The following is a 25,923-nucleotide window of genomic DNA, read 5'->3' as shown; positions in this document are numbered from 1 at the left end:
ATAGGAAGTAGCAGCTGCTTCAGGAAACATCATGCAAAAAGACCAGGAAATATATTAAAGTTCACAGTATTAGAATGTAAAGCAGTTTATTAGCACATTTTGTAATGTAAGGCATACACTTCTGGATTTGTTTCCCCCCCTGAAGGATCAGTGTAATAATTGTTACAATTTTCCCAAATATTTGGATCAACAAGTAGTTTATTTGTGGATCTGCCCAGTGATATCCCTTTTCCTCAGTGATAAGAAAATTATTGTAGCTCACTGCATTATGACTTCTCTCCACATTTCACCTGTCTTTACCTTTGATTAGGTCCATCTGTGTCCTTCCTTCATGCAGGGATACCAATGCTTTCAGTAGAAAGGATGGGGAGCATATTCAGGGATACCTGGCCCTCACTGGGGGGAAGGGAGCCCCCCCCAGCTCCCATTTCCTGTTGCCAATAGCTATTGGGCCAATGGCATGATGCCACTTCTAGGAAAAATGGGAAGTGTCAGCAATCTTTTCTAGAAATCACTATGAACTTTATGGTTTTACCATAGAGTTTCCAGTGAGTCCTAGAAAGATATGATGTCACTTACAAGATTTTTTGGAAGTGACATCATGCCACCACTACTTCCCATGTCCCCACCTTGTGGTCTCTCATAGATTGCTAGGTCATGCTCTGCAACCTTAAGCATATTAAACCTTTGCTCATGTTCCTCTTTCACTAGTTTCTCAACAGTCCCTTTGTGCATTTAGACCAAAACCCAAGTAAAAATCTCCCACTTGTTACTAGAATTATTATGCTAATAGATATGTCTTTCAAAGTATTGTTTACCTTTGTCACAGTGCAGGCTCACTGAATTTGGGTTTGTTTTGTTCATGAAGCTATTTATAGATTCTTTAATATTATTGTGTCTTGAGGTTATTATTATTGAATTTGGGTGATATTAACACTGGTGTCAATGGGAAACATATTGCCATCTATAACTGCCCTCCACCACACCTATCTGGGAAGAAACTCATCTAGAATGAAATTCTGATATATTGTACTCTACACTAAAAGGAATCTCTCTACAAAATTTCAGGCATGAGTAATTCTCTTTCCTCCACTACCCTCTCCTCCACTACTCCCACTGAAACTGAAATCAGTACCTGTATAACTTTCGAATTGGATGTTTCTTACCTATGCTTGCAGAGGAGTTAGCCGTGTTAGTCTGTGGTAGCAAAAGCAAAAAGAGTCCAGTAGCACCTTTAAGACTAACCAATTTTATTGTAGCATAAGCTTTCGAGAATCAAGTTCTCTTCGTCAGATGCCTGATACAGAGACTGGTCAAATACAGAAGAGGAGGAGAGAGAGGGGAGAAAGAAGGGGACATATATCACAAGGGGACAGAATGCAATTAGCGTGGAGGCAATCAAAACATTCCTTTGCTTGGAAATGTAAACATCTCCTTTTAGTGTGTGTATCAGTTGGCTTCAAAGGAGTTTGCCCTGTTAGTTTGTAGCAGCCAAACAGCTAGACCATCCAATTCCAAATGCAGTATGGGCCTTCGATAACCACAGCTCTCAGACCGATACTCATATCTACATGCCTCCAGCTACCACCCTAAACATACCACTCGGTCTATTGTCTACAGCCAAGCCTTACGTTACAACCGTATCTGCTCCAATGCTCTCAACCGAGACTCACACTTAAGAGATTTACAAGCATTTTTGGGACTACAGTACCCACCAAATGAAGTGAAGAAACAAATCAACAGGGCCAGACTAGTACCCAGAAACAGTCTACTCCAGGAAAAACCTAAAGGAACTAACAACAGAACACCACTGGTTGTCACCTATAGCTCCCAGCTCAAACCCATCCAACGTATCATCAGTGAGCTACAACCCATCCTGGAAAATGATACCTCTCTCTCAGAAGCCCTGGGTGGAAGACCTTTCCTTGCCTACAGACAGCCCCCCAACCTTAAACGACTTCTCACTCACAACCATGAATCGGCCAGCAGAGTCACCAGCACAGGTACCAGGTCCTGCAACAGACCCAGATGCCAGCTCTGCCCCTATATCTACCCAGGGAATACAATTACAGGACCCAGTGGCATCAACTACACCGTCTCTGGCTCTTACAGCTGCTCATCCTCCAATCTGATATATGCCCTCATGTGCCAACAATGTCCTTCTGCTCTGTACATTGGACAAACCAGCCAACCTCTACGCAAAAGAATAAATGGACACAAATCTGACATTAGAAATGGAAACGTCCAGAAACCAGTGGGAGAACACTTCAATCTACCAGGACATTCCATCAAAGACTTAAAGGTCGCTGTAGTTCAACAGAAACCTTTCAAAAACAAAATCCAATGGGAGGCTGCTGAACTGGAATTCATATGCAAATTTGACTCTGTCAAGCTGGGACTGAATAGGGACTATGAATGGTTATCACATTACCACAGGTAACAGATTTCCTTTACAGAGGTGGGGTCTGGGGGAGCTCAGTGGCACCTGGCGTGGGCTTTCGGGAACCACAGACCTCTTTGTCAGATGCATCTGGCAGGGAGAGCTGTGGTTATCGAAGGCCCATACTGCATTGGAATTGGATGGTCTAGCTGTTTGGCTGCTACAAACTAACAGGGCAAACTCCTTTGAAGCCAACTGATACACACACTAAAAGGAGATGTTTACATATACTAGCAAAGGAATGTTTTGATTGCACCCTCCCCCTTCCTCCCCCTAATTGCCTCTTCTCTCTCTTCCTCTTCTGTATTTGACCAGTCTCTGTATCAGGCATCTGACGAAGAGAACTTGATTCTCGAAAGCTTATGCTACAATAAAATTGGTTAGTCTTAAAGGTGCTACTGGACTCTTTTTGATTTTTCTTACCTATGCTTGATTGTCAGAAATAATTTTGATCAGATTACAGACATTTATAATGGAAATGTTTTTGTTTGGATCTTCTTTAGTAAATTTACAGTGCAATCCGAGTTACTTCAATCTAAGCCCGTTGATTTAAATGGGCTTGGACTGGAGTAACTCTGCTTAGGATTGCACTGTTAGTATATTTGTAAATTTATGCCTGTAGATATCTAAAAACAAAACAAAAAGAACATGAATTTTGAAATTGAGTTCATCACTACTGCTCATTTCACGGTCAGTGGTCATGTTTTCTCTTCCTTTCTATGAGGAAATGGATAATAAATTCAGCCTAACAATATGTATTCACTATCAACAGTGGATTAATTTCATGAACTATTATTTTGCAACCTTTCCTCTTCTGTTCCCTATGCATGATTTTGCTCTCTCCTTAAGAGTCTCTCGTCTAGTTGCCCTATGCATGATGAATAAGTGAGACCATGCCCTCCTGGCCACTATCCTATTCCACCTCCAATACTTAAATATTTCTGGATTGGGTTTTGAAAGAGCCAAGATATTTATTAACATGATCACTGGTCCATCTAGTATAACATTTTCTGCTCTCCACAGTTAGGCAGAGAAAAACCTTTTCTAAATCTACTTGAGGTGTTGTAGTCACTACACTATAACAACAACAACATTTGATTTATATACTGCCCTTCAGGACAACTTAACACAGAGCACTTTACAAACTGTGTTATTATTATCCTCACAACAATCACCCTGTAAAGTGTGGCTGAGAGAGCTCTGAGAAGCTGAGTCTGACCCAAGGTCAGACAGCTGGCTTCAAGAGGAGGAGTGGGGAATCAAACCTGGTTCCTCTGATTAGAGTCCTGCCACTCTTAACCACTACACCAAACTGGCTCTCATTGACATTTTTCAGATGAAATGAGAATTAATTTCCACTTTTCTTTTGCAGTTATTATTTTAATCTGCAGCTCTTTGGATGCAAGGTCTATTTTGTTAGAGGCCAGAGAACTGGGTATGGCCAATGGAACATATGTATTTTTCGTACTACAGCAATTCGAGGTCAGTACTTTTGAAGCACTATTTCTTGATTATCTTGTTTCAAAGAATTAAAAATGTAAATCATTGATTTCTAGGTGTAGGAAAAAAATTAAGGGCAATTTTATCATGCAGCTGGATTAAACCACCATAAGCTTCCAGACAAAAATTTCCTTTGGAGACTTCTCCCGACCCAAACCACTCAAACATGAAAAGAAATCACATGATTTTCCCAGTTCCATAGGCCACCAGAGTGATCAGAAATCCTGTAATTTTTTACTGATAGTTCCCACTCCACCTCCACCTCATCATGGTTCTGCCAACAAGATCTGATCTCAAATCCCTATTCATCCATGGAGTTTACGAGATAACCTTCAGCCAGGCAGCCTAACTTACCTCACAGGTTGTTATGAAGTTAAATATGGGGAGGAGGAGAACCATATATACAGCTTTAAAAAATTATTACATTAAAATGTAATAATAAGGGAAGCCCAGGTGGTGAAAGAACAAGGTACACAATAAGAAAGTGCCTTTAAGAAAATTGGTAAGTAAAACTGCTTCTAGAGAGATTTGTGAATTTCTTAGAATACTGGTAGAAAGTGCCATCAAGTCATAGTTGACTTATGGCGACCCCTGGTGGGGTTTTCAAGGCAAAAGACTAACAGAGGTGGTTTGCTACCACCTGCTACTTGGTCTTCTTTGGAAGTCTCCCATCCAACTGCTAGCTAAAACTGACCCTACTTAGCTTCCACGCCAGGGCTCTTAGACTACTACAATATGATATTTTAATATTTGGGTCAGTAATGACTCGGTGCTTGCACAGGGGACTTCCTTTGCCTACCTATATACTTATTTTATTTAGTCTTTTATGTTGTTTTTATACTGTTTTCTTATTTGTTTGTTTACATTTTAGCCTTCTATATTGACTGTAATAATGTGTTTGCTGCTTTTAGGTATTAATGATTATTTATTTTGAATGGAAATTATATTCAGTTTATTATTATATAGTATCCTGGGTATTCCTTATATAGAAAGGTGGGGAAAAATCAAATAAATAAATAGCTCAAACAATAAAACCTGATTATACTTCAGAAAATCATACCAACTTGTCAACTAATAAATGATCTTCCTTTTGGATCCTAACAGTCCTGTTTAATTGGTGATGAGTTAGAAAAGGAAAGAGTGATCCTATTTCTTCCATCTCATGTACTTCAGACATTTTCTATAGGAATTTGGTGGTCAAAAGTGAAGTGATCTACACAGAAGTAGGATTCAGTTTGCCAACCTCCAGGTAGGGCCTGGAAATCTCCTGGAATTTCAACAGATCTCCAGACTACAGAGAACAGTTCCCCTGGGAAAAAATGGCTGCTTTGGAGGGTGGACTCTCTGGCTTTATACCAACTGCAGTCCTTCTCTAAATTCCACGCTCCCCAGGTTCCACCCCCAAATCTCTAGGAATTTCTAAACCCAGAGTTGGCAACCATAAGTGGGATAGTAGACTGAAGTAGCATAATTCTGGGCTGAATTGTTGTAAGAGGGACTGACACTGTTCTTTTCCATGCCAGCCCTCCTAGAAACTGGGACAAAGAGGGGAGCTTCAGTGGGGCCATTTCTTCTGTGAGGCCTGGAGTTTCCAACATCTCTTGAAAAGTACAGAAAAGAGCTATTTCATCACATAGGATACTTAAAAATACTTCTTCTGAGTAATGTATAGATTGGTTATTATATTAAGCATTTGAGATTATCACATGTAGTACTCTATTCTTACTAGAGATAGAAGAAATGATGGAAAGCTGTTTACTGCATTCTGAATATTGAAAACTTACTACATTTTAGTGCCTCTTTTGTTTTTCAGGACAATTTTTTGAAAGAAATATGGAATAATGAGAAGAACAGCAGTGTCTTAGATGCCTATCAGCCCGTATTTTTAATAGCCCTGAGTTCCTACAGAGAATACAACACTTTTTCTAATTTTGTCACGGATATCCATGAAAAACTGAAGAACTCCTCTGACAGATTTCTTTCTTCACAAGATGAGGTCTCATTTATAACTGTTCTAGAAGTATAACTTCAAATATGGGCATAATAAGTTTGCCCAAAGAAACCCAGACTGCTTCTTTCCTCTCATTTCACTTGTTGCTTATGCTACCAAATCTGCAGTATGCAAAGCATTTTAACTAACAATTGAGCTAATTAAACAACTAGGTGAGACTTGTATTGAAATGAATTGGAGGCCCTGTTCTGTTCAACTTACCTAATGTTTCCCACAATGTAGAAATTTCCCTTTTGTCTCTGTATAAGAAATCTTTTTTAAAAATTGTATCTAGTAGCATGGTAGTCTTTCCTATGTTTTTACATAACAATTGGGTCGCAGTGATCAAACACTGAATACATGTTGGTGGGGTTTCCACAAAGAATAACAGACTGTCTATATACTGCACTTCTGTGTTGATTTTATTATGCTGGCTGCAGCATTATAGACTCAATGAATATATTTCAGTATAAAAGCCCCTGTAATCAGGCCTCAACTGTACCTGTACATACCATCCCATAGGTCAGTCAGAACTTTTCACAAGTTCCAAGTGTGAAAACTGAATGTGCATAAAACACCAAGCTCTACCATTCACCTACACAGTTTATTGGAAAGTCTGTTAGAGCTTGTACACGAATATGCAGAATGTACTGGCTCTCAAATACTAGCAAAATAACTCAACAGTAGACCTGCGGAATCAGATCAATAATCTATGTAGTTCAGGATCCTGTTTCACAAGATGTTCAACCTAATTCACCCTAGCAACTGACATTGAGTGGTGTATTGCCCCTGAACATGGAGATTCAATTTAAATGGCTAATAGCCACTTATAGAAGTCAGTGAATTTGTCTAATTCTTGCTTAAAGCCACCATGTTAGTGGTAATCACAACACCTGTGACATAGCTGTTTTGCCACAATTACACAGGTTTCTTACTTGCTGAATAAAGCAGTGCTTCCTTGTATATGTTCCTGAATCTGTTGCCCATCAACTTCATTCAGTGCCCCAGAGACCTATTGTTATGGGAGACAAAGTTCTCTATCTACTTTCCCCACCCCATGCATAATTTTATAAATGCATTAAAAACTATAATTTTAGCAGTCTTGGTTTTATTCCTTAAGGACAGGGTGCTTCAATGTAAATTTTAGTCAGTGAACACAGTCAACTACTTCCTTAAAAGAAGGACATTGATCCTAGGCCATCTCATGTTTCATAACCATTAAATCTACAACTGGCCATTTTCTTTTTTAAAAATATATTTTTATTTATTAAAAAGAAGACAAATGTGAAGATACAGTTACACAAAAACTAACCACACAAAAAATCAGGTAACAAACAAAAATAACAAAACACACAGACAGAACAAAAAAAAATAGAAAGGAAAAAAAACCTAAATACACTACAAGAAGGCTTCTGATTTTCTCTGTGACAAATATAAGTATAATTTTCTAATTTTCACTTAAAGATAAAGGCTCTCTTTTTCTGAAGCCCAAGTTCCTTAGTCCATAAATCCTGGGAGAGACGGTCCCACAAGTACACTGGCCCCAGTCCACAAAAGGCCTTATAGGTCAATACTAGAACCTTGAACCTGATCCAGTACTCCACTGGCAGCCAATGCAGCTCGCGCAGTATTGGTGTAATATGCGCCCTATTTTGTGCTTTCATAATGACGCACGCCGCTGCATTTTGCATCACCTGCAATTTCCGGGTCAGGCTCAAGGGTAGGCCCGCGTAGAGCGAGTTACAGTAATTTAACTTAGAGATTACCGCTGCCTGGATCACTATAGTTAAGTCACAGGTAGCCAGGTAGCGGACAAGTTGCCTGGTCTGTCGTAGGTGGAAAAAAGAAGACCTGACAACTGCTGCGACCTTTGCCTCTATTTTCAGGGAGGTATGCAGGATCACCCCAAGACTCCTGACCCTAAGAACTGGCACAAGCTGTGCCCCATCGAGGGCTGAGAGCAGGAGTCCCAAACCCAGTCCCCCGTGGCTCAAGTACAGGACCTCTGTCTTTTTTGGATTAAGTTTCAGTTGTCTCTGTTTCAACCAGTCAGTCACAGCTGCAAACGCATGTCCCAGGACATCTGGGGCTGAGTCGGGCCGTCTGTCCATCATCAGATACAGCTGGGTGTTATCTGCATATTGATGACACCCAAGCCTGAAACTTCACACCAACTGGGCGAGGGGGTGCATGTAGATGTTAAACAATAAAGGGGAGAGTATTTCCCCCTGTGGGACCCCGCACACCAATGGGTGACAGGGTGACAATTTCTCCTCAAGTGCCACTCTCTGTCCCTGACCATGGAGAAAAGAGACAAGCCACTGTAAGGCAGTCCCTCGTATCCCCACATTGGCAAGGCGATGGGTCAGAAGATTGTAATCGACTGTGTCAAATGCTGCTGACAAGTCCAATAATATCAGCAGCACCGAACCGCCTCGATCCAAATGTCTGCAAAGGTCATCCGTGAGGGTGACCAGCAGAGTCTCCATCCTATGTTCTGGCCAGAACCCAGACGGAAAGGGATCTAGGGCTGAGACATCCTTCAGGAAACCCTGTATCTGTTCCACCGCTGCCTTCTCAATCACCTTTCCCAGAAACGGAAGGTTTGAAACTGGGCGATAATTGACCAGGTTGGTAGGGTCCAGTGATGGTTTCTTCAGGAGAGGTCTCACCATGGCTTCCTTTAATGGCCTGGGAAAAACCCCGGTGCCCAAGGACGTGTTAACAATGGCCTCCAATGAGGACTGTAGACCATCAACACTGGCCTTTACCAGCCATGATGGGCATGGGTCCAGGGGTCACGTGGTGGGCCTAACTGATTGCAGGGTCCTGTCAATCTCCTCCCCAGAGAGTGGACTGAACTGATCAAATATTGACCCTAAAGATGGCCAAGGGGTCTCTAATTCCTTTACTGTATCAACTGTGGCTGGCAAGTCATGGTGGAGAGACAAAATTTTATCAGCAAAAAAGCTTCCAAAAGCCTCACAGCTAATGTCTGAATTCTGAATTTGACGGCCTCAGTGACCGAACCACATTGAACAATTTTGCTGGGCACGAGCTAGCTGATGCAATGGAGGCTTTATAGAACTCTTTCTTCATAGCCTTCACCGCCATCTCATAGGCTTTCATAAATGTCCTATAAGATGATCTTGCCTCTTCTTCACAAGATCACCGCCACACTCGCTCAAGCCGTCTTAGCTCCCGCTTCTTCTCTCAAAGCTCCTCTGTATACCAGGGACCCCATCTTACACGGGGGCAAAGAGGGTGATGGGAAGCGATTTCGTCAATGGCTTCGGAGAGCCAGCGTTGCCAGTCCTCCACCAGCTCATCTAACGAACCACCATGGAGCATAGGATCCCGCAGAGCATTCTGGAATCCAATTGAATCCATAAGTCTCTGCGGGCGAGCATAAATCAGCTCACTGCCCTTGCGAGGGGGGGTATCCCTAGTCGAGCCCTCAAAACCAAGTGGTGTGACCATGGCACCGGTTCTATTGCCTCTAGATCCACATCTAGCCCCATCCCAAAGATCGTCTAGCATGTGGCCTGCTTTGTGTGGGGGGGTTGATTCAAATTGGGAGATTCCTAGTGCTGCCATGGAAGCTACTAGGTCTGCAGCCTGCACAGAGGAGGCATCTTCGGCATGGACATTGAAGTCCCCCAACACCACCACTCTGGAGTACTCCGAGGCCACCACCTCTAGCAGGTGCGAAAGGGTATCTGCTGGAGTGCTAGGCGGTTGGTACACCAAGCAGATGGCCAAAATTCTCCTCAGCACCCCACACCAGGCCTACACATTCAATGCTATCATTGCAAATTCCAACACTTTTATCAACCATTCCTCCATTGCAGGCGGTGTTGGACTCTTCCAGTTCTGTGTATGTAATAGTCTTGCTGCCATAATCATATATAAAAACAAAGTTCCAAAGCTTCTTCCAACTGAATATCCATTATTGCAACCCCAGCCGGAAGTAAGAGACAGACACAGGCTTGGAATAAAGGGCCGTTTATTAAAATGACCATAAAGATAAAGCACGGCAAGAGGTAACTAAGCGGTACAGGTCAAGCCACGGGATCAGCCCACTGACCACCGCCTTGCCTGTCTGGGCGAGCTGCCCTGGGTGTAGGCCATCTCACTAATGGCTGCAACCCGGCCAGCCAGGCCATGGATCCCCCCTCAAATACCTGTTACACCCAAGCCAACTAGCATGAGGGTAGGCCTTGTTCCTGGGGATCCCTGTAGGCGTCTGCCCGTGCTACAGTAGCTGCCACAAGCATACCGCCCTAATGGCAGACCCTGTTCCCCACCCTTGGAGAAATGCCACAGGGGCTCACTGGCCCGTACCCTATTTCCACAATCTCCTGCCAGCAACTAACCTAACAGCAGCACCCCACAATAACTCAGAACACTGCCATTAGTGCAAAGTAGGGGGAAAAAACCCTCTCCCAAAAGCCAATCAGGGAAAAGAGGGAAAAATTCCTACCTGGCTCTGGACACAGCAGCTGGCTAATCCTGCATTAAAACAGGGTGAAGTGGGTGGGCCGATGCAGCGAAGAAACTGACGCTGGGAAGTGGAGCCGCCTGAATCAGGCTCTTGGCTCCACCCCCAGCTAAGCCCCGGATGCCCGGGAAGGAAGCCTGTTTCCTTTCACCGGGAGGGGCCACAAAGGGTGGCTCCCAGCCAGAGCGGCATTATGCTGTGGCTGGGAGAGCCGGATTCTCAACAAAATTCTCCAGTTTCAATCGTATTTTAATCTTTAAATCTTCTGAATTAGTAATTGTATTTGTCACCGAAAAGTTTTTGCTTTCTTACAAGTCCACCCCATATGATAAAATAAAAAAATATGATAAAAAGCACTGGAAAAAGTACAGAGAAGGGCAACTAAAATGATTAAAGGGTTGGAACACTTTCCCTATGAGGAAAGATTGAGGCGCTTGGGGCTCTTTAGCCTGGAGAAAAGACGACTGAGGGGAGACATGATAGAGGTTTACAAGATAATGCACGGGTTAGAGAAGGTCGAGAAAGATGTGTTTTTCTCCCTTTCTCACAATACAAGAACTCGTGGGCACTCTATGAAATTATTGAGCAGTCGGGTTAGAACAGATAGAAGAAAATACTACTTTACACAAAGGGTGATAAACACGTGGAATTCGTTGCCACAGGAGGTGGTGGCAGCTACAAGCATTGCCAGCTTCAAGAGGGGACTGGACAAATATATGGAGCAGAGGTCCATCAGTGGCTATTAGCCACAGGAGATAGATGGTATTCTCTTTGTGGGGAGGTGGTGCTCTGTTGTCTTGGTGCTGGAAGGAAGGCAGTGGGAGGGCTTCTGGTGTCCTGGCCTCACTGACAGTCCTTTAGATGGCACTGGATTTCTAGCCACTGTGTGTGACAGAATGTTGGACTGGATGGGCCACTGGCCTGATCCAATATGGCTTTGCTTATGTTCTTATGTTCTTAATCCTTCATATTGAGCACATTTCCAACACAGGTTCGAAGAACGTTTGTACATTCTAGCCAGTTTCTCAGGAGTCATATACCAATGATACATCAGCTTATAAAAATCCTCCTTAAGACTGGAGCTTAATATAAATTTCAACCTTTTTAACCACATATATTCCCATTGTTCCATTATTTTATTTATTTATTTTATCTTACTTGTATTCCATACTCCCCGCGAGCAGGGCGGATAACAGCATTAAGAACATTTAAAACATTCCATATAAAACATTTAAAAGCATCATACAAAAATATAAAAATAGCAGCACTCTCTTTCTTGATGGCGGCAATACAGTTAATAACAAATAGTGCAACAGTGCAGTTGAACATAGCAGCAGTTTAAGAACAGTGGTGGGCAGCTCTCATATGGAGGGGGGTAGATGTTGTATCCTCCATCCAGCGGAGGCCCAGCCTCAGCCATAAGCCTGGCAGAACAACTCTTACAGGCCCAGCGGAAAGATAGTAGATCCTGCCGGGCCCTGGTCTCGGTAAACAGAGCATTCCACCAGGTAGGAGCCAGGATTGAGAAAGCTCTGGCTCTAGTTGAGGCCAGGCGGGCCTCGGAGCCAGGGACTGATAACGATTTCTTTCCTCCTCTATCCAACATTTTTTGCCCATTTAATCATACATTCTTTCACTTGCTCTTCCTCCATCTTAAATTTCAACAAAATTGTATACATTTTGGCAATAACAAAGTAATCATCTGTACATAGAGCTATCTCAAATTCAGTCTTAGATTGCTCAAAATCATAAAGCCTCTTGTCTAGTTTAAACCTTTCCAAAATCTCCATGACAAGTATTTCCCTCTGATGATAAATCTACTCTTGATTTTATTTTAGCTTCGCCTTGTGAAAATTCCAACATATCTTGATACATTAACAATTTAAATGTACTCGCCATTTCCCTTCTAAAATGGACTTCTTGCAGTGATAGCCACAGAGGTATTTTTGGGCAAAGTTTATAATTATCCCATATTCTCAGAATAGCCTGTCTAACATAGTGACTATTAAATTCTGCATTAACAGTTTTATAATACCACCAATAACCACACTATCCACATCTTGTCTTGACCTTTTAAATTCAATAATCTTCTGTTTTTTAACAAAATGCATTCTTTCATCAATACAAACCAGCTGGCAGGGAAAATATAATTTCATATTGGGTGAGCCCAATCCTTGTCTTTCCTTTGAATCCTGCAATAGTTTAAATTTAACCCTTGTTTTTTCCCTTGCTATATAAATCTAGATAATCTTTTTGCCATTGTTTGAATGGCGCCTCAGTTGTCAGAACCAGAATTTATGAAATAAAAATAACATTCTAGGTAAAACATTCATTTTAATCGTAGCTATTCTTCCCAAGGGTGATAATTGAATTTTATCCCATTTTACCAAATCTTTTTAAAATTTCATTCTTAATTTAATTATTTTGAAATAACACACAATACATATTTGGCAAAAATACCCAAATATTCTACCTTTTTCTCAAATTTAAACTTTGCTTGTTTTCCAGTTTCATTTTGTCCTGTATTTTCATATTTTTGTTAACATTTCAGTCTTCTGTTTATTGACTTTAAAACCCGCTACTGCATCAAATTCTTTCAATTTAAACATTACTGTTTCAATTCCTTTTAGTGAGTCTTTCAAAACAAACACCAAATCATCAGCAAAGGCGTCTCGTTTCTGACCTTTAGCCTTCCAATTATTTCCTCTTGTCTTATATCTCTATTCAACACTTCAAGAATAAAACAACAGGGGTGTCAGTGGGCAACCTTGTCTTGTACCTCTTTGTATTCCACATGGTTTAGTCAGCTCTCCATTTACAATTTCTGAGATATATAAATAGTTTTCTCCAAAATCCATATCCTCCAGTTAAATTGTAAAAAAAGCCTACTCTGCATCTAAGAAGACCAAAGCAGCTTGTTTTTTGTTATGTTTTTCCAAATATTCCAAAATATCCAGTACTGTTCCAATATTGTCCCTCAGCTGTCTTTTAGGTAGAAATCCACTTTAATCTTCATAAATAATATCCTAAAGAATTGTTTTAAGTTGTTCTGCTAATATTGTTACAAACAACTTGTAATCATTATTTAATAGGGATATTATAATTTCTTGTCAGTGTCTGGTCTTTAGCATCTTTTGGTAATAGTGTTATATTAGCCTCTTTCCAAGTCTCTGGCATCTTACCTCCTTCTAAAATAGAATTAATCGTATTTTGTAAGGGTTGCAGAAGTATATCCTCAAAACACTTATAGTAGCTTCCTGGGAGGCCATCAGGCTCAGATTAACTCTTTCCTGGCTTAATCCTTTTTATAGTATCTACAACTTCTCTTATTGTTATAGATCCATTCTTAATTTGTCTTTGTTGTTCTGCAATCCTGGGGAAATTCTGCTTTCTAATATATTAATATTTTTCCATTGGTATATCACAGCTCTTATACGTTAGAATAATACTGATGCATTTTGTATAGCCAAGGTGTTTGTTAATACAGTGTCTCCCTCTTATATTTTCAATAATATTTTTCTCTCTTCTTTCTCAATTTATATGCCAATCATTTTCCTGACTTATTTGCATATTCAAAAGTTCTTTGTTTATCATAGTACAATTTTGTTTCCATTTCTCTTAACATGAACAGCAATAATTGTTGCCGTAAAATCCTAATTTGTTGCAAATATTTATAGTTCCTGGAGATTTCTTTAATTCATCTTCTTTATTTTATATCTCATCCAAAATATTTTGGTTTTTTTCTCCTGGTTCTTTATCTTAAATTGAGCATTGTGCTGTATTAAATAACCTTTAATAAAGGCTTTACTTGAGTCCCAAACTAGTCTTAACTAATTTCAAAAATTAATTAATTTCAAAAAATTCTTTTGGTTTACGATGTATTGTCGAAGGCTTTCATGGCCGGAGAACAATGGTTGTTGTGGGTTTTCTGGGCTGTCTTGCCGTGGTCTTGGCATTGTAGTTCCTGACGTTTCGCCAGCAGCTGTGGCTGGCATCTTCAGAGGTGTAGCACCAAAAGACAGAGACCTCTCAGTGTCACAGTGTGGAAAAGATGTTGGCAGGTCATTTATATCTACTCAGGAGGGGTGGGGTTGAGCTGAGACATCCTGTAAGAGTTTCCCAAGGTGCGGAATGCTAATGGCGGGAGGCTTCACTGTATCCTGAGGAGGTTCTTTTGCATATGGATTGGTGCTTGATGTGCTAATCTTCTCTGCAGGGCTATTGTCGGGTATAGAGTATTTTGTTAGCCTGGTGTTTTTCAGAACTGGAAACCATGCTCTGTTCATTCTTAAGGTTTCTTCTTTCCTGTTGAAGTTTTGCTTATGCTTGTGAATTTCAATGGCTTCCCTGTGCAGTCTGACAAAGTAGTTGGAAGTGTTGTCCAGTATTTTGGTGTCCTGGAATAAGATACTGTGCCCTGTTTGAGTTAAGCTATGTTCAGCTACTACTGATTTTTCAGGTTGTCCAAGTCTGCAGTGTCTTTCATGTTCTTTTATTCTTGTCTGGATGCTACGGTTTGTGGTCCCGATGTAAACTTGTCCACAGCTGCAGGGTATACGGTATACTCCTGCAGAGGTGAGGGGGTCTCTACTGTCTTTTGCTGATCGTAGCATCTGTTGTATTTTGGTTTACCTTTATAGTCCTTAACAATTTTTTCATTTTGTAACAAAACATCATTTAATCTCCATTTTAAAGTACCCATTTCCTCTAAGTCATAGTCATAGGGTTGTTATCTGAAAAATTCTCAGGTAGAATCTCCACTTTAAAGATCTTGGTGACTGAGTCTTTTGATGTTAAAGTCATATCCTTGAAAAGGATCTATGCCTTTCTGAAAAATATGTATACTCTCGCGCACTACCATATTTCTGTCTCCACAGATTGACCAATTCCAAATTATCCATCAGATTAAAAAAATTCTTTGGTAATTTACCCTGGAGCAATTTAGTATGTTTCTCAGAACTCCTAGATCTATTTGGGGGGCAATTACTCCATTCCAATCCTCCATCAAACACCAACTTTCATAAGATAGATCTGTTAAAAACTCCATACATTTTTTTATAAAATCCAGATTTATCTTCATTTGGAGCATAGATTCCCACCACAATTGTATTAATACCCTGTAATACCTGATACACCGGGGCACCTCCTTAAACAACAAGCTAAGGCAACTACAAAATCAAGAACCAAAAACGTATACACAATTTAGGTATATATCCAAAATCTTTAACAATTTTTTAAAGTGCAAAGTGCAAAATATAAGTCATGCAATACTCAATACCCAAGTAATACAATACAGTTACAACAACCATCAATCAAGAACCAAATCATACATAGAGATAAATAACAATATACATAAGCCAACTGGTGAAAGTCCAAGAGCAATCAAAATTCACAGTTCATATTTCCATATTTTCATTTAGCAGAGAGCAGACCATCCTCCAGATGGAAACGGAGCTGTAAAGACTCTTCAAGAACAGCCTACAGGACTTTTGCCAGCTGATTCTCAATTCCCATTTCATAAACTAGACTTCCTCATGGGCATACTTCCATAAATGGTCTCTCACAGTATACAAACACTGTGAAATCCGATCGAGCAAGGCCGTCGGATTTTGCATTAAAATGCTGCTGCAGAACCTGCTACTTCACATTCCTTCTTGCAAGGTGAAATGATAGATCTTTTGGGACATTTCTTGTTTGGGCCAACCTGGAATTGATTCTGTATACTATATCAATTTCTGTTTGTTATCTTCCTGCTCACAATCTAAAAGGTTATCCAAAACTATAACCATCTTCTTCCTGATGTCCTAACTGGCCTCCTCTGGAATGCCTATAAACCTCAAGAAAAATTCTTTTCCTCTCATTTCCAATATAGCTAGATTATCTAGTTGTCTTTCTATCTGTATATCAAAAGTGTCTATTTTATTCTCTAGGACCACAACCTTTTCATTAATTTGGCTCATTTCTACAGGGACTTCATAGAATTTTCCATTTTTTTAACTTGACCTATCATCTCATCTCTTAGTTTAACAATCCTTTGATCCATTCTTTTTTTTAAAAAAAATTCCACCCCCCCAATCTTTCCCCAGATCTTCCATCTTATTCTCCATTTGCTGAAACCATTTATGAATCAAATCCATTGAAACTATTTTCTCTGCAGATACATCAATTGATCTCCTTCTTGCTAGCTTTCTGGTGCTAGCCATTATCAGGTAGAAACCAGCAAAAAGTGTGCAAATTTACAGTCTCCAAATCAAACTGGTTTCACTTTTAGATTTCTCTAGCTTCAGATCTCATCACTATGGCAACCAAAGTCTCAGTCTTGCAGTTTCTCTTATATTTTGTTATGCAGTTCTTCTCACTGCAGCCTGCACTTTTTAGGCAGCAAATTTATCACAGATGCATTCATCACAAATAAAATTAGAAATAAAAAAAACTTTAGATGTTTGCTGTCCCCTTTTCAACTCAAAACTTAAACTTTTTGCCCTGAGTTATTAAATCTTAATTATTAACTATTCAGATAATTTTTTGTCATCTCACCCAAGGAGTCACATCTTTATCTTGGAGAAAAATCTCTCTTCATCCCATAAATCTTAATGAAATGTGGGGTGTACGTGCTGAAGGTCCTTTTACAGGCTTCATACACAGCTCCGAGCACAGATGGACCTTGGGATTCCAGGCTGCATAGCTCAGGAGTTAAACTTCAGCAACCTCTGCCACCACAGTAACCCCTTCCCCCAAGCAGTCTTAAGGAATATGTATGGGAAATCTCACAATCTGTCCTTTGATCCAAGCAGATTAGGTGGCTGGAGTCATTCCCCCATGCCAGTAATGAGTTGCAATGCCTCTCCGCTTTTGCTGGAGGAGTCAGCTCTCCATTTCTCTCACCGGAAGCCATTCAACTGGCCATTTTCTGAATGAATAATTCAGTCCAAGTTCCTTTCTCCAGGCAACTACACTCATTCTTTTCTCTACTGTATCTCTTCCAGGTAAGTTCCTATGCTGCCTATTTGCATGATGCAGTCCTGCTTTATGCCTTCTCCATACAGGAAATGTTAAGAGAGAAAAAAGATTTCCATGATGGAAGAACACTTGTCAACACCTTGAAAGGCTACAACAAAACCCTTAAGTATGGTAAGCAATGGATTCTGGATGCAATCCTATCACTTAGGCAGGCCTGTAATACAGGGCTGTAATACAGGGCTGAACTTCTATTACTGAAGGACTTGGTTGGACTACTAGCTCTCTTCAGTTAAATAATCATGGGTAGCAGTGCTGAGGCCTTGAACAGCCATTATTAGTTATGACTGTTCATAATGAACCACAACACCCAGGGAAAAAGAGGGTCACATTATCAGTAAATTGGTTATACGTGCATTTATGAATCAGCTGTAGTTCATTCAGAAATAGACATAACAGTTTAAAAAATGGTATTTTTTCATATAGCAGGAAATGTTAAACATAATTTGGCAGAAAAATAACCAATTAGTATCTTGTGTTTTTCATTGGTCAGTATGTCCCAGTTTCATAACATGTGAACAAATATAGTGTATTAACTGGGTGATAAAAAAGATGACAGATAAGAAAGATTGTACTGACCCCTCTTGCCCAGTTATCTATATTACACAGCCCATTGTTTATATGAATGAGTACATAGAGAAGAGTGAATAGGTGCACATTTTATTGTGCTACTCAGCCTCAGATATCTAGGACATTATTAGCATGACTCTTGTGAAATAGGGAACATCCTTAGTGTTCTGCTGGCATGTTTTGAAATAAGATGTGTTGACAAATAATGTGCATGTTGGCAAATAATACAAATTTAAACTCTTTATAACACTTACTTAAATTACAGTTTGATCACCCAAACCCTCACTCTGTAGTCACAGTTACTAGGCTTACCAGTTGCCTGCCAGTGGCAGGCAATCTCCTGGGGTTTAGTGGGTTGCCTACCTATCACTGGTGATTGGTGGGAGGTGGCAAACCCCCCGGTGATTGCTTGCCACTGGCGGGCAACCCAGGAAAACATACTCCACGCATGCTCTGGGGGGACACGATGACATCACTTCCTGAAGTGACATCATTGCGCTGGCCATGAGCATGCTCCCATGCTTTGTTGCGGCCAATTTTGTCCCCAAACAAACCAGAATTAGCCCCAAGTGAAGCATGGAAACATGGCTATGGATTGTGTGATGATGTCACTTCCTGGAAGTGATGTCATCATGCCTCTCCACAAGGAGGTTTTGGAGGGTATGTCCCAGGTCCCCCACCTCCCACTGGAATAGGAAAGGAACCTGAGAACCCTAACAATTACTATCAACTATTACTAATCACTATTTCAAGCAGATACCCATTTTGTGTCTGCACTCTTGGCCATGTTGCTAAGCACAGTAGCTATGTTTGGCACATGCTCAGAACATACTTAATTCCCTTTTCTCACTATGACAAACACACAGTCAGAAAAGAAAGTTGAAAGAAATCATTATTTTGCAAATGTTTGTTCTTCTGTTGAATCAGATTTATGTACCATGGTCTTAGTTGTCATCTTAGCTACCACATAGCTTTAAAAACAGGAGCCTTTGCAACTCATAAGAATTTCACCCTACTATTCTTTCTGAGATAATGGCCAGTATTTAATGTTGTAGAAGAGATATACAAGGCCACACACATACAAAGCTTTTGATGGGAGGCACTGTTCTTCCATCCTGACAATTGTAATTTACAGAACAATGGCTTGGCGGTATTTGCAGTCCCACAGTCTATTACCTAATCAAAAAGCCTATTCAATATTTTAAAACATAATCATGAAACCCAATTACTTTGACATCATGTTGCTGCCTGCCCAGTCTTACCGTACAATTCCCAAATGGAACATATGTGCCCAAATGTTACAAGCTAATTTATAACTCATGTGGGAAAAGAGATTTTCCCTCTGTGTTTCATGAAGGAAGCTTATATTCATTATGCCAATTATGATTTGAGCAGAGGAGATTTCCCCTCATTAGTGATTTTGGCCAGGAAATTATTTTCATTGTGCTTCAGTTTGATGCAGAAAACACTGAAGAAATGCATTGCTAACATGATAGGGTCGTTTCATTGGGACAATACTTGCTTTGAAAGCAAAAGTTGGGGACCTTATTCAATCTACTGTATTGATTAATATTACTTCTAGAAATCATTGATTTATCCTGTGACCTTTTGGCTATAAAGCATAAATGTGCCAACCATGTCTACTACTGCTTTTGAAAGTCACTGCTCTAAAGAAGGAGCACACTAAGGAAATCCTAGTCAAAATAGGGCAGATGTGTTGGCTGTGTGCAGTGTTTTAACACTTATGTTGTGACTGTCTTTCTTGGTTAGGCATTACTGGCCCAGTACATATTGATGAATCAGGTGAGAGGATCATGGACTACTCTGTGTATGATCTCCAGGAATCTGGAAACTCAACACGCTTTATTCCTGTTCTTAACTTTGACAGTGACAGAAAAGCAATTAGGTAATGTGTGCAGGGTGTGTGAGAGGCACGAGTATATGAACAGGAGAGAGTTGTTCACAAATAATCATTTGTTCTATATATTCACCATGTGCAGTTCTATATAATCTTCTCATTCACTTTATGAAGGAAATACTATAATTTCCTCTCTCTTTTATTTACTTACTTATTTATATATTTTTATACTGCTTTTCACACCAATGGGGACTCAATGTGCTTAGACATAAGCAAAAAAAATATAATCTAGACAGACAAACAGGAAAAGATGTATCGGCTGTTTCCAACACCCTGGGCTGGTCCTGGATCTACTGGCACAGCTCACTTAGTGCTCCAGTTTGCAAGCCATGGGCCTGCTGTGAAGATTCACATCATGCCCAGCCTTAAATACTTGTAACAGATGCTCAGCCCAGATATCATACAGCTTACAGAGATGGTCCCCTTCCCTCAGTATGAAGAGACTGTGACTTGCTCAAGCCCATTCAAGTACTTTCTGAAAAATCCAGGATATTATCCCAATTCTTTTAAGTCCATGTCCACTGTTATTTATTGAATCAAACTGGTCTTAGACTTCAGACTCTTACTTAGTGGGACTGAAAGAAAATCTCCTTGTCCAATTTTCTCTTGATATTTTGATATTCTGTCTCATCTTGTTTCCAAAAAGGAATGGATGCTTTACAAATTCTTGTTTATTTCTGGATCTTCTATAGTACATTGTGTATATACATTTTGCCACAGCTTTTTGTTCTATCTTGTGTCCCCTTCCACATGTTATCAATGTGCATCTGTGCATTGTGAAAATACTACAAAACAGTAATATTGATTTGACTATATGTATAATTGTATGAGAATTATTTTTATTTGGTATCATAAATCATTTGGTGTTTTACATTATTTGATGTTTCACATCAAGATTGCCTGTTTGAGAACTTTGTGTATGTACATATGCTCACTAGAGCCAGTTTGGTGTAGTGGTTAAGAGTGTGGGACTCTAATTTGGAGAACCGGGTTTGATTCTCCACTCCTCCACTTGAAGCCATCTGGGTGACCTTGGGCTAGTCTCAGTTCTCTGGAGCTCTCTCAGCCCCACCCACCTCACAGGGTGTTTTGTTGTGGGGATAATAATGACATACTTTGTAAACCGCTCTGAGTGGGCATTAAGTTGCCCTGAAGGGTGGTATATAAATCAAATATTATTATTATGTTATTATAGAACATAAGGCAGAAAAAGATGCAGATCAAGGGAAGGGACTTGGTAATACAGAATGACCGATGGAGCTGTCTTTTATCACTGCATGCCCATAATGGGTATAACTGAGTGAATCAACTATCTGTTAAGCAGCTTGCAGTTCCTATAGCTCATCCCTTCCCCTTTGAGAGTTTCCGCCCTTCAGGATTCACCTGTTGTGGGGGACAGTCTAGTCACTGAGCCAATACTTACCCATTCTTTGTAGGAAACTACACTGGAGCTCTGTCTCTAGTTTCTATTGTTCCATGGGACTCTGATCTTGCAAGGAAAAGAACATTATGAGGGTTTGGCCAGTAGTTGCAGTGGTTAGACTGGCTGATGGTCACCCAGAATTGAGATTGTGTTCCCTGTTTCTCCCACTTGCATGTAGCATCACAACATTGCACTGATACTGCAGTGATGTTCTACCAGCATATTGAAGTATGTGTATCTATACTATGTAGACTTATCTTGTGAGGTAATAGTGCTCACAGTTGCTGAGGTAAGAAGATTTTGTGCCAATTTGCAGTATAGGAAAGTGCAACAGACAAAGCTTGAGGCATGGGATCCTCCTTCCTTGCTAATAATATAGGGGGTACATTGTGTTTATATCCTCAGTTGGAGGAGGTGAGGATCCAAGTTGATGATGATGATGATGATGATAACAACAACCATTATAACAGTGTGCTTATATACCACCTTTCTGGACAAATCAGTGTCACCCTCAGAGTGAACAAAGTCAGTGTTATTATTATCCCCACAATACAGCTGGGGAGCTGGGGCTGAGACGAGTGGCTTACTCAAGCCCACCTGCAGACTTCATGGCAGTAGTGGGAATCAAACTAGCAAAATGCCGATTTACAGTCCAACCATTTAACCACTGTGCTATAGCAGCAGTCTGTGTCCATAGACGGAGTGCTTGTAGGGATGTGGAGCCAAGCAGTGTTAACAATATACTAGAAACAGTGTGGAAGTGGGATGTGAAGTTTGGGAGCTTATATCCCATTGTTCCCATAGCATATCCTTAAAACTGCCCATTTTTGTCCCGTTTGTGCCAGTGCCAAGTTTTAACAGGCAGTGTGTTTGTGAGGTGTTATGCTAATGTATTTCTGAGTTGTTCTGAGTTGGAATCCTATGCAGTCTCCTGGGTGATTTTAGAATTACACCATTAATGGGGAACACAAAAAATAGATCAATAGTACAACAAATAATAAAGGCCAACACAACACAAAGGCCAGGGTTGTTATACAATATTGATTTTTAAATTGTAGAGTCTCTGTAACAATAAACTGTATTCAGCTTCATGGGGACCTCTTTAATTTTTATGGTTGTCATTGCAAGGACAGTCTATTTGTATACAATACACTTGTCTTGGTTGTTCAAATGAACTATATCATCCTGAAGTCTTGTCCATCTGTTAAGTCAGTATATATCAGTTTAAAATCCTATACATTATATTTAAATGAATCTAGAAAGAGAAAAGTATCATGGGATTATAAAATAAAATTTAACACCTAACTGAAGGGATTATAGTCAGAAGGTTAAATTAACAGCCACAAAGAGAGCCAGTTTGGTGTAGTGGTTAAGAGCATGGGACTCTAATCTGGAGAGCCAGGTTTGATTCTCCACTCCTCCGCTTGAAGCCAGCTGGGTGACCTTGGGCTAGACACAGCTCTCTGGAACGCTCTTTCAGCCCCACCCACCTCACAGGATGTTTGTTGTGGGGATAATAATAACATACTTTGTAAACCGCTCTGAGTGGGCATTAAGTTGTCCTGAAAGCAGTATATAAATTGAATGTTGTTGTTGTTGTTATTGTTAAAATTAAAATAATACATAGGTTATATTAGCCTTTAGAAATCAGATGGATGACAGACCGATCTTAAGCAGACTACATCCTTCTACTAAGACAGCTGAAGTCAGTGGGCTTAGAATGGCATAACTGCGTTTAGGGTTGTTCTATGAGTTAACTATAGCAAAGATATTTCAGTATAAATTTAAAATAGTCAAGAATGTTTCTGTGTACATTAGTCAAAGGTTGGAAGAATATTTCTATATCGTAACTTTGACCAAAGCAAGAAGTAAAATGGAATTGCTTAGCTATTCCAACAACCTGAGTAATCTTAATTATCCAGAAACATCTGTTCTAGCCAACAACTCGTCTGGTTGAAGCTAGATACATGATTCTGCTGAGGTGTGAGGAAACTGAACACACACATATGAACATACAGATGAAGCTGCCTTATAATTAATTGGATCCTTTTTCCACAGACTGTCAGCAAGTCTAAGGCAAAGATCTTTCACACCAACTGCTACCTGATCTTTTTTAACAGCAGATGCTGGGGACTGACCTTCTGCATGCCAGACAGATACTTTACAATTGAGCCATGGCCCCTCCCCTAAAGCTCCTCTTGTATTTTGCTCCATCTTTATGTCTTCTTTGCTAAGATCTATCCAGTCAAATATTTGCTAATGACCAGTACTGGATGTTGTAGAAGAGATAACACAGTTATTGGGTAATAAGAAACATATTTATATATTTTCCGGTATTTCTTCAGGAACATGATCCAAGAGCTAAGTCTACAGCAAGGACATTGTGAGTTTGTGAGAAAAAGAACAAAAGATATCAATTTTACCTTGATGGTCTTCTTTCGGAAGGTCTTTCTTAAGTACCAATTAGTGTATGCTGTCTTTTTGCCAGGGATATATGTGATAATGAATCTTAGAAATGAAGAAAAGTTCCTTTCTGTAAGATAATGAATGGAGACTAGACGCTGACACATTTTGGTTTTTTCCCATAGCCCAACTGTGGAAATTGACTACATTGGTTGGTCAGGAGGAGAAATACCTAAAGACAGACCACTGTGTGGGTTTCACAATGAACACTGTAAAACTCCAGTTACCAGTGAGTGTGATTCTTAAAATAAGATTGGCATCATTGGAGAACGAAAAATAATTGAAATGCTCCATAGCATTTCTCATTCAAAGATCTAAAGTTTTTCTTTTTGGCAGTGTTAACTGAGCTGTCTGGCTCCCACGGAATGGGAGAAGATCTGGCTGGGTACATTATGCCATTCTATGAAGTCCTATTCAAGATTTTATTGTGAACTGAGCTATTGCATTACATCACTTTAGGCTAGTTTTAGAAATGGTGACTAAATTTTATAAATAGAATAAAATTGCATTGAGAAGCATTCAAACAAGTATGGGAAGCAAACTCTCCCCATGCCCACCTGCGTTCATATGGGAGTGTGTGAGGTAACCTTATATTTCCAGTACTTGAAGAAAAGTTCAAAATCACACACACTGCTCTGGGCTGAAACTTGTTTTTTATAAGTAACCCACAAAGACAGAAGCTGGAAAAAGCAAAATGATGTCCCATTGGGACTCTTATGTCCAAAGTACATTATTTCACATTATTTGATGTTCATCGATTTTCATGGGGTGATTCAAACAATTATCTCCTGATCTGCTCTTAGATGTGATCCACACAAGGAAATAATGGATACTGGCCTCTGATAATGCAGCTGGACAAATACTTCTCCATATTTATTTGCTGACAATTTTCACTGTACGATTGTCAAGCCTTTATTTCTTTGTGGTGACATTATCCCTTTTATTTCTTTGTTATAATGGTGTGATGGATCTACTTTCAGAGAATTTTCTGGAAAACTAGACTTTGTCAGGCTGATTTTGCATGCACCAAATAAGATTCGGCTTGATTTGTCTGTACTCAGCTAATTACCTATTTGTTGTCTTTGTTATTAGCAGGGACAGCCCTCATAGTGGTGGTAATTCTTTTGATAATAACAGTATCGGGGGCCTCTGGTGTGGCAATGTTTATGAAGATGCATAAAGGGAATCTGCATAAGCAAATCAATGATATCTGGTGGAGAATTAACTATGAGGATGTCATCATTTTTAATGATAAGGTAAATCATGCTCTGTTGAATACTTGAACCTCTGTTTGTATTTCAGAGGTATCATTTTTGAGATATCATTTTAGGAACACAAACATACGAAGCTAAGTCAAGCTGCTAGAGATATCTTTCACAGCATTGTCCATTCTGATTGATAGAAGTTTTCCAAGATCTCAGGCATAGCCTTTCCCAGTCCTTGGAATCTCTTTTGTAATTCCAAGATTGAATCTTGGACCTTTTGCATATAAAGCACCTGTCACTCAGTTATGGGCTTTTGCATATAAAGCACCCGTGACTAAGTTATCGGCTTTCTAAAAGATACTGGCTGAGGGCTCAGGCCATGCATACATCATATGGTACGTGGCCTGGCTGATAATGCTGACTATGAGAGCATCACAAAAACTGACTGTAAGAGCATCACATTATCTATGTATTCCACATCTTTTTATCCTGCATGTCATGGTTTTATATAGCACAATGAAAATTTCAAGGATACATGAGGTTCATCCTTAAATCCCTCCATGTCAGATTAGGCAGTACAGATTTACATACTGGATCAAGTATAAATCTGAAGCCCACTCATTCAATATTTATGGCACACAATTATATCAAAATGCCTTAGTACTATAGTCAGTTTGGCTTCCCTATACTTGAAGCAAACACACATTTGATCACATTCATCCTTTGTCTCTTTCTTCCTTTGCCTCCCTATATTGCCTCTTCTCATCTGAAATATAGTTAGTTCCTTAAAACAGGGACCTGACTTTTGGGCTTATCTCATATTGTAAAGCTCCATATCTGCTGATGATGCAAAATCAGTACCTCCTATTTCAGAGAGGCATCTGCTTTGTCTCACA

At 40.0% G+C, this 25,923-nt stretch overlaps 1 protein-coding gene across 1 annotated transcript in view; it reads left to right on the top strand.

Moving 5' to 3' along the window:
• The window catches only part of LOC129332688 (guanylate cyclase 2G-like), a 95,639-nt gene that overhangs the window by 19,799 nt on the left and 49,917 nt on the right, over positions 1–25,923 (top strand). The window contains exons 4-9 of the mRNA XM_054983918.1: positions 3,813–3,922; positions 5,754–5,936; positions 17,418–17,562; positions 19,789–19,924; positions 23,948–24,051; positions 24,915–25,078. Coding sequence (XP_054839893.1) covers positions 3,813–3,922; positions 5,754–5,936; positions 17,418–17,562; positions 19,789–19,924; positions 23,948–24,051; positions 24,915–25,078 — 842 coding nt within the window. The remainder of the gene's footprint in view (positions 1–3,812; positions 3,923–5,753; positions 5,937–17,417; positions 17,563–19,788; positions 19,925–23,947; positions 24,052–24,914; positions 25,079–25,923) is intronic.

This window comes from Eublepharis macularius, chromosome 6 (assembly GCF_028583425.1).
Source record: "Eublepharis macularius isolate TG4126 chromosome 6, MPM_Emac_v1.0, whole genome shotgun sequence".
In the NCBI taxonomy this organism is placed as follows: domain Eukaryota; kingdom Metazoa; phylum Chordata; class Lepidosauria; order Squamata; family Eublepharidae; genus Eublepharis; species Eublepharis macularius.
Note: the sequence above shows the minus strand (reverse complement) of the source record. Positions and strands in the feature narration are given on the sequence as shown.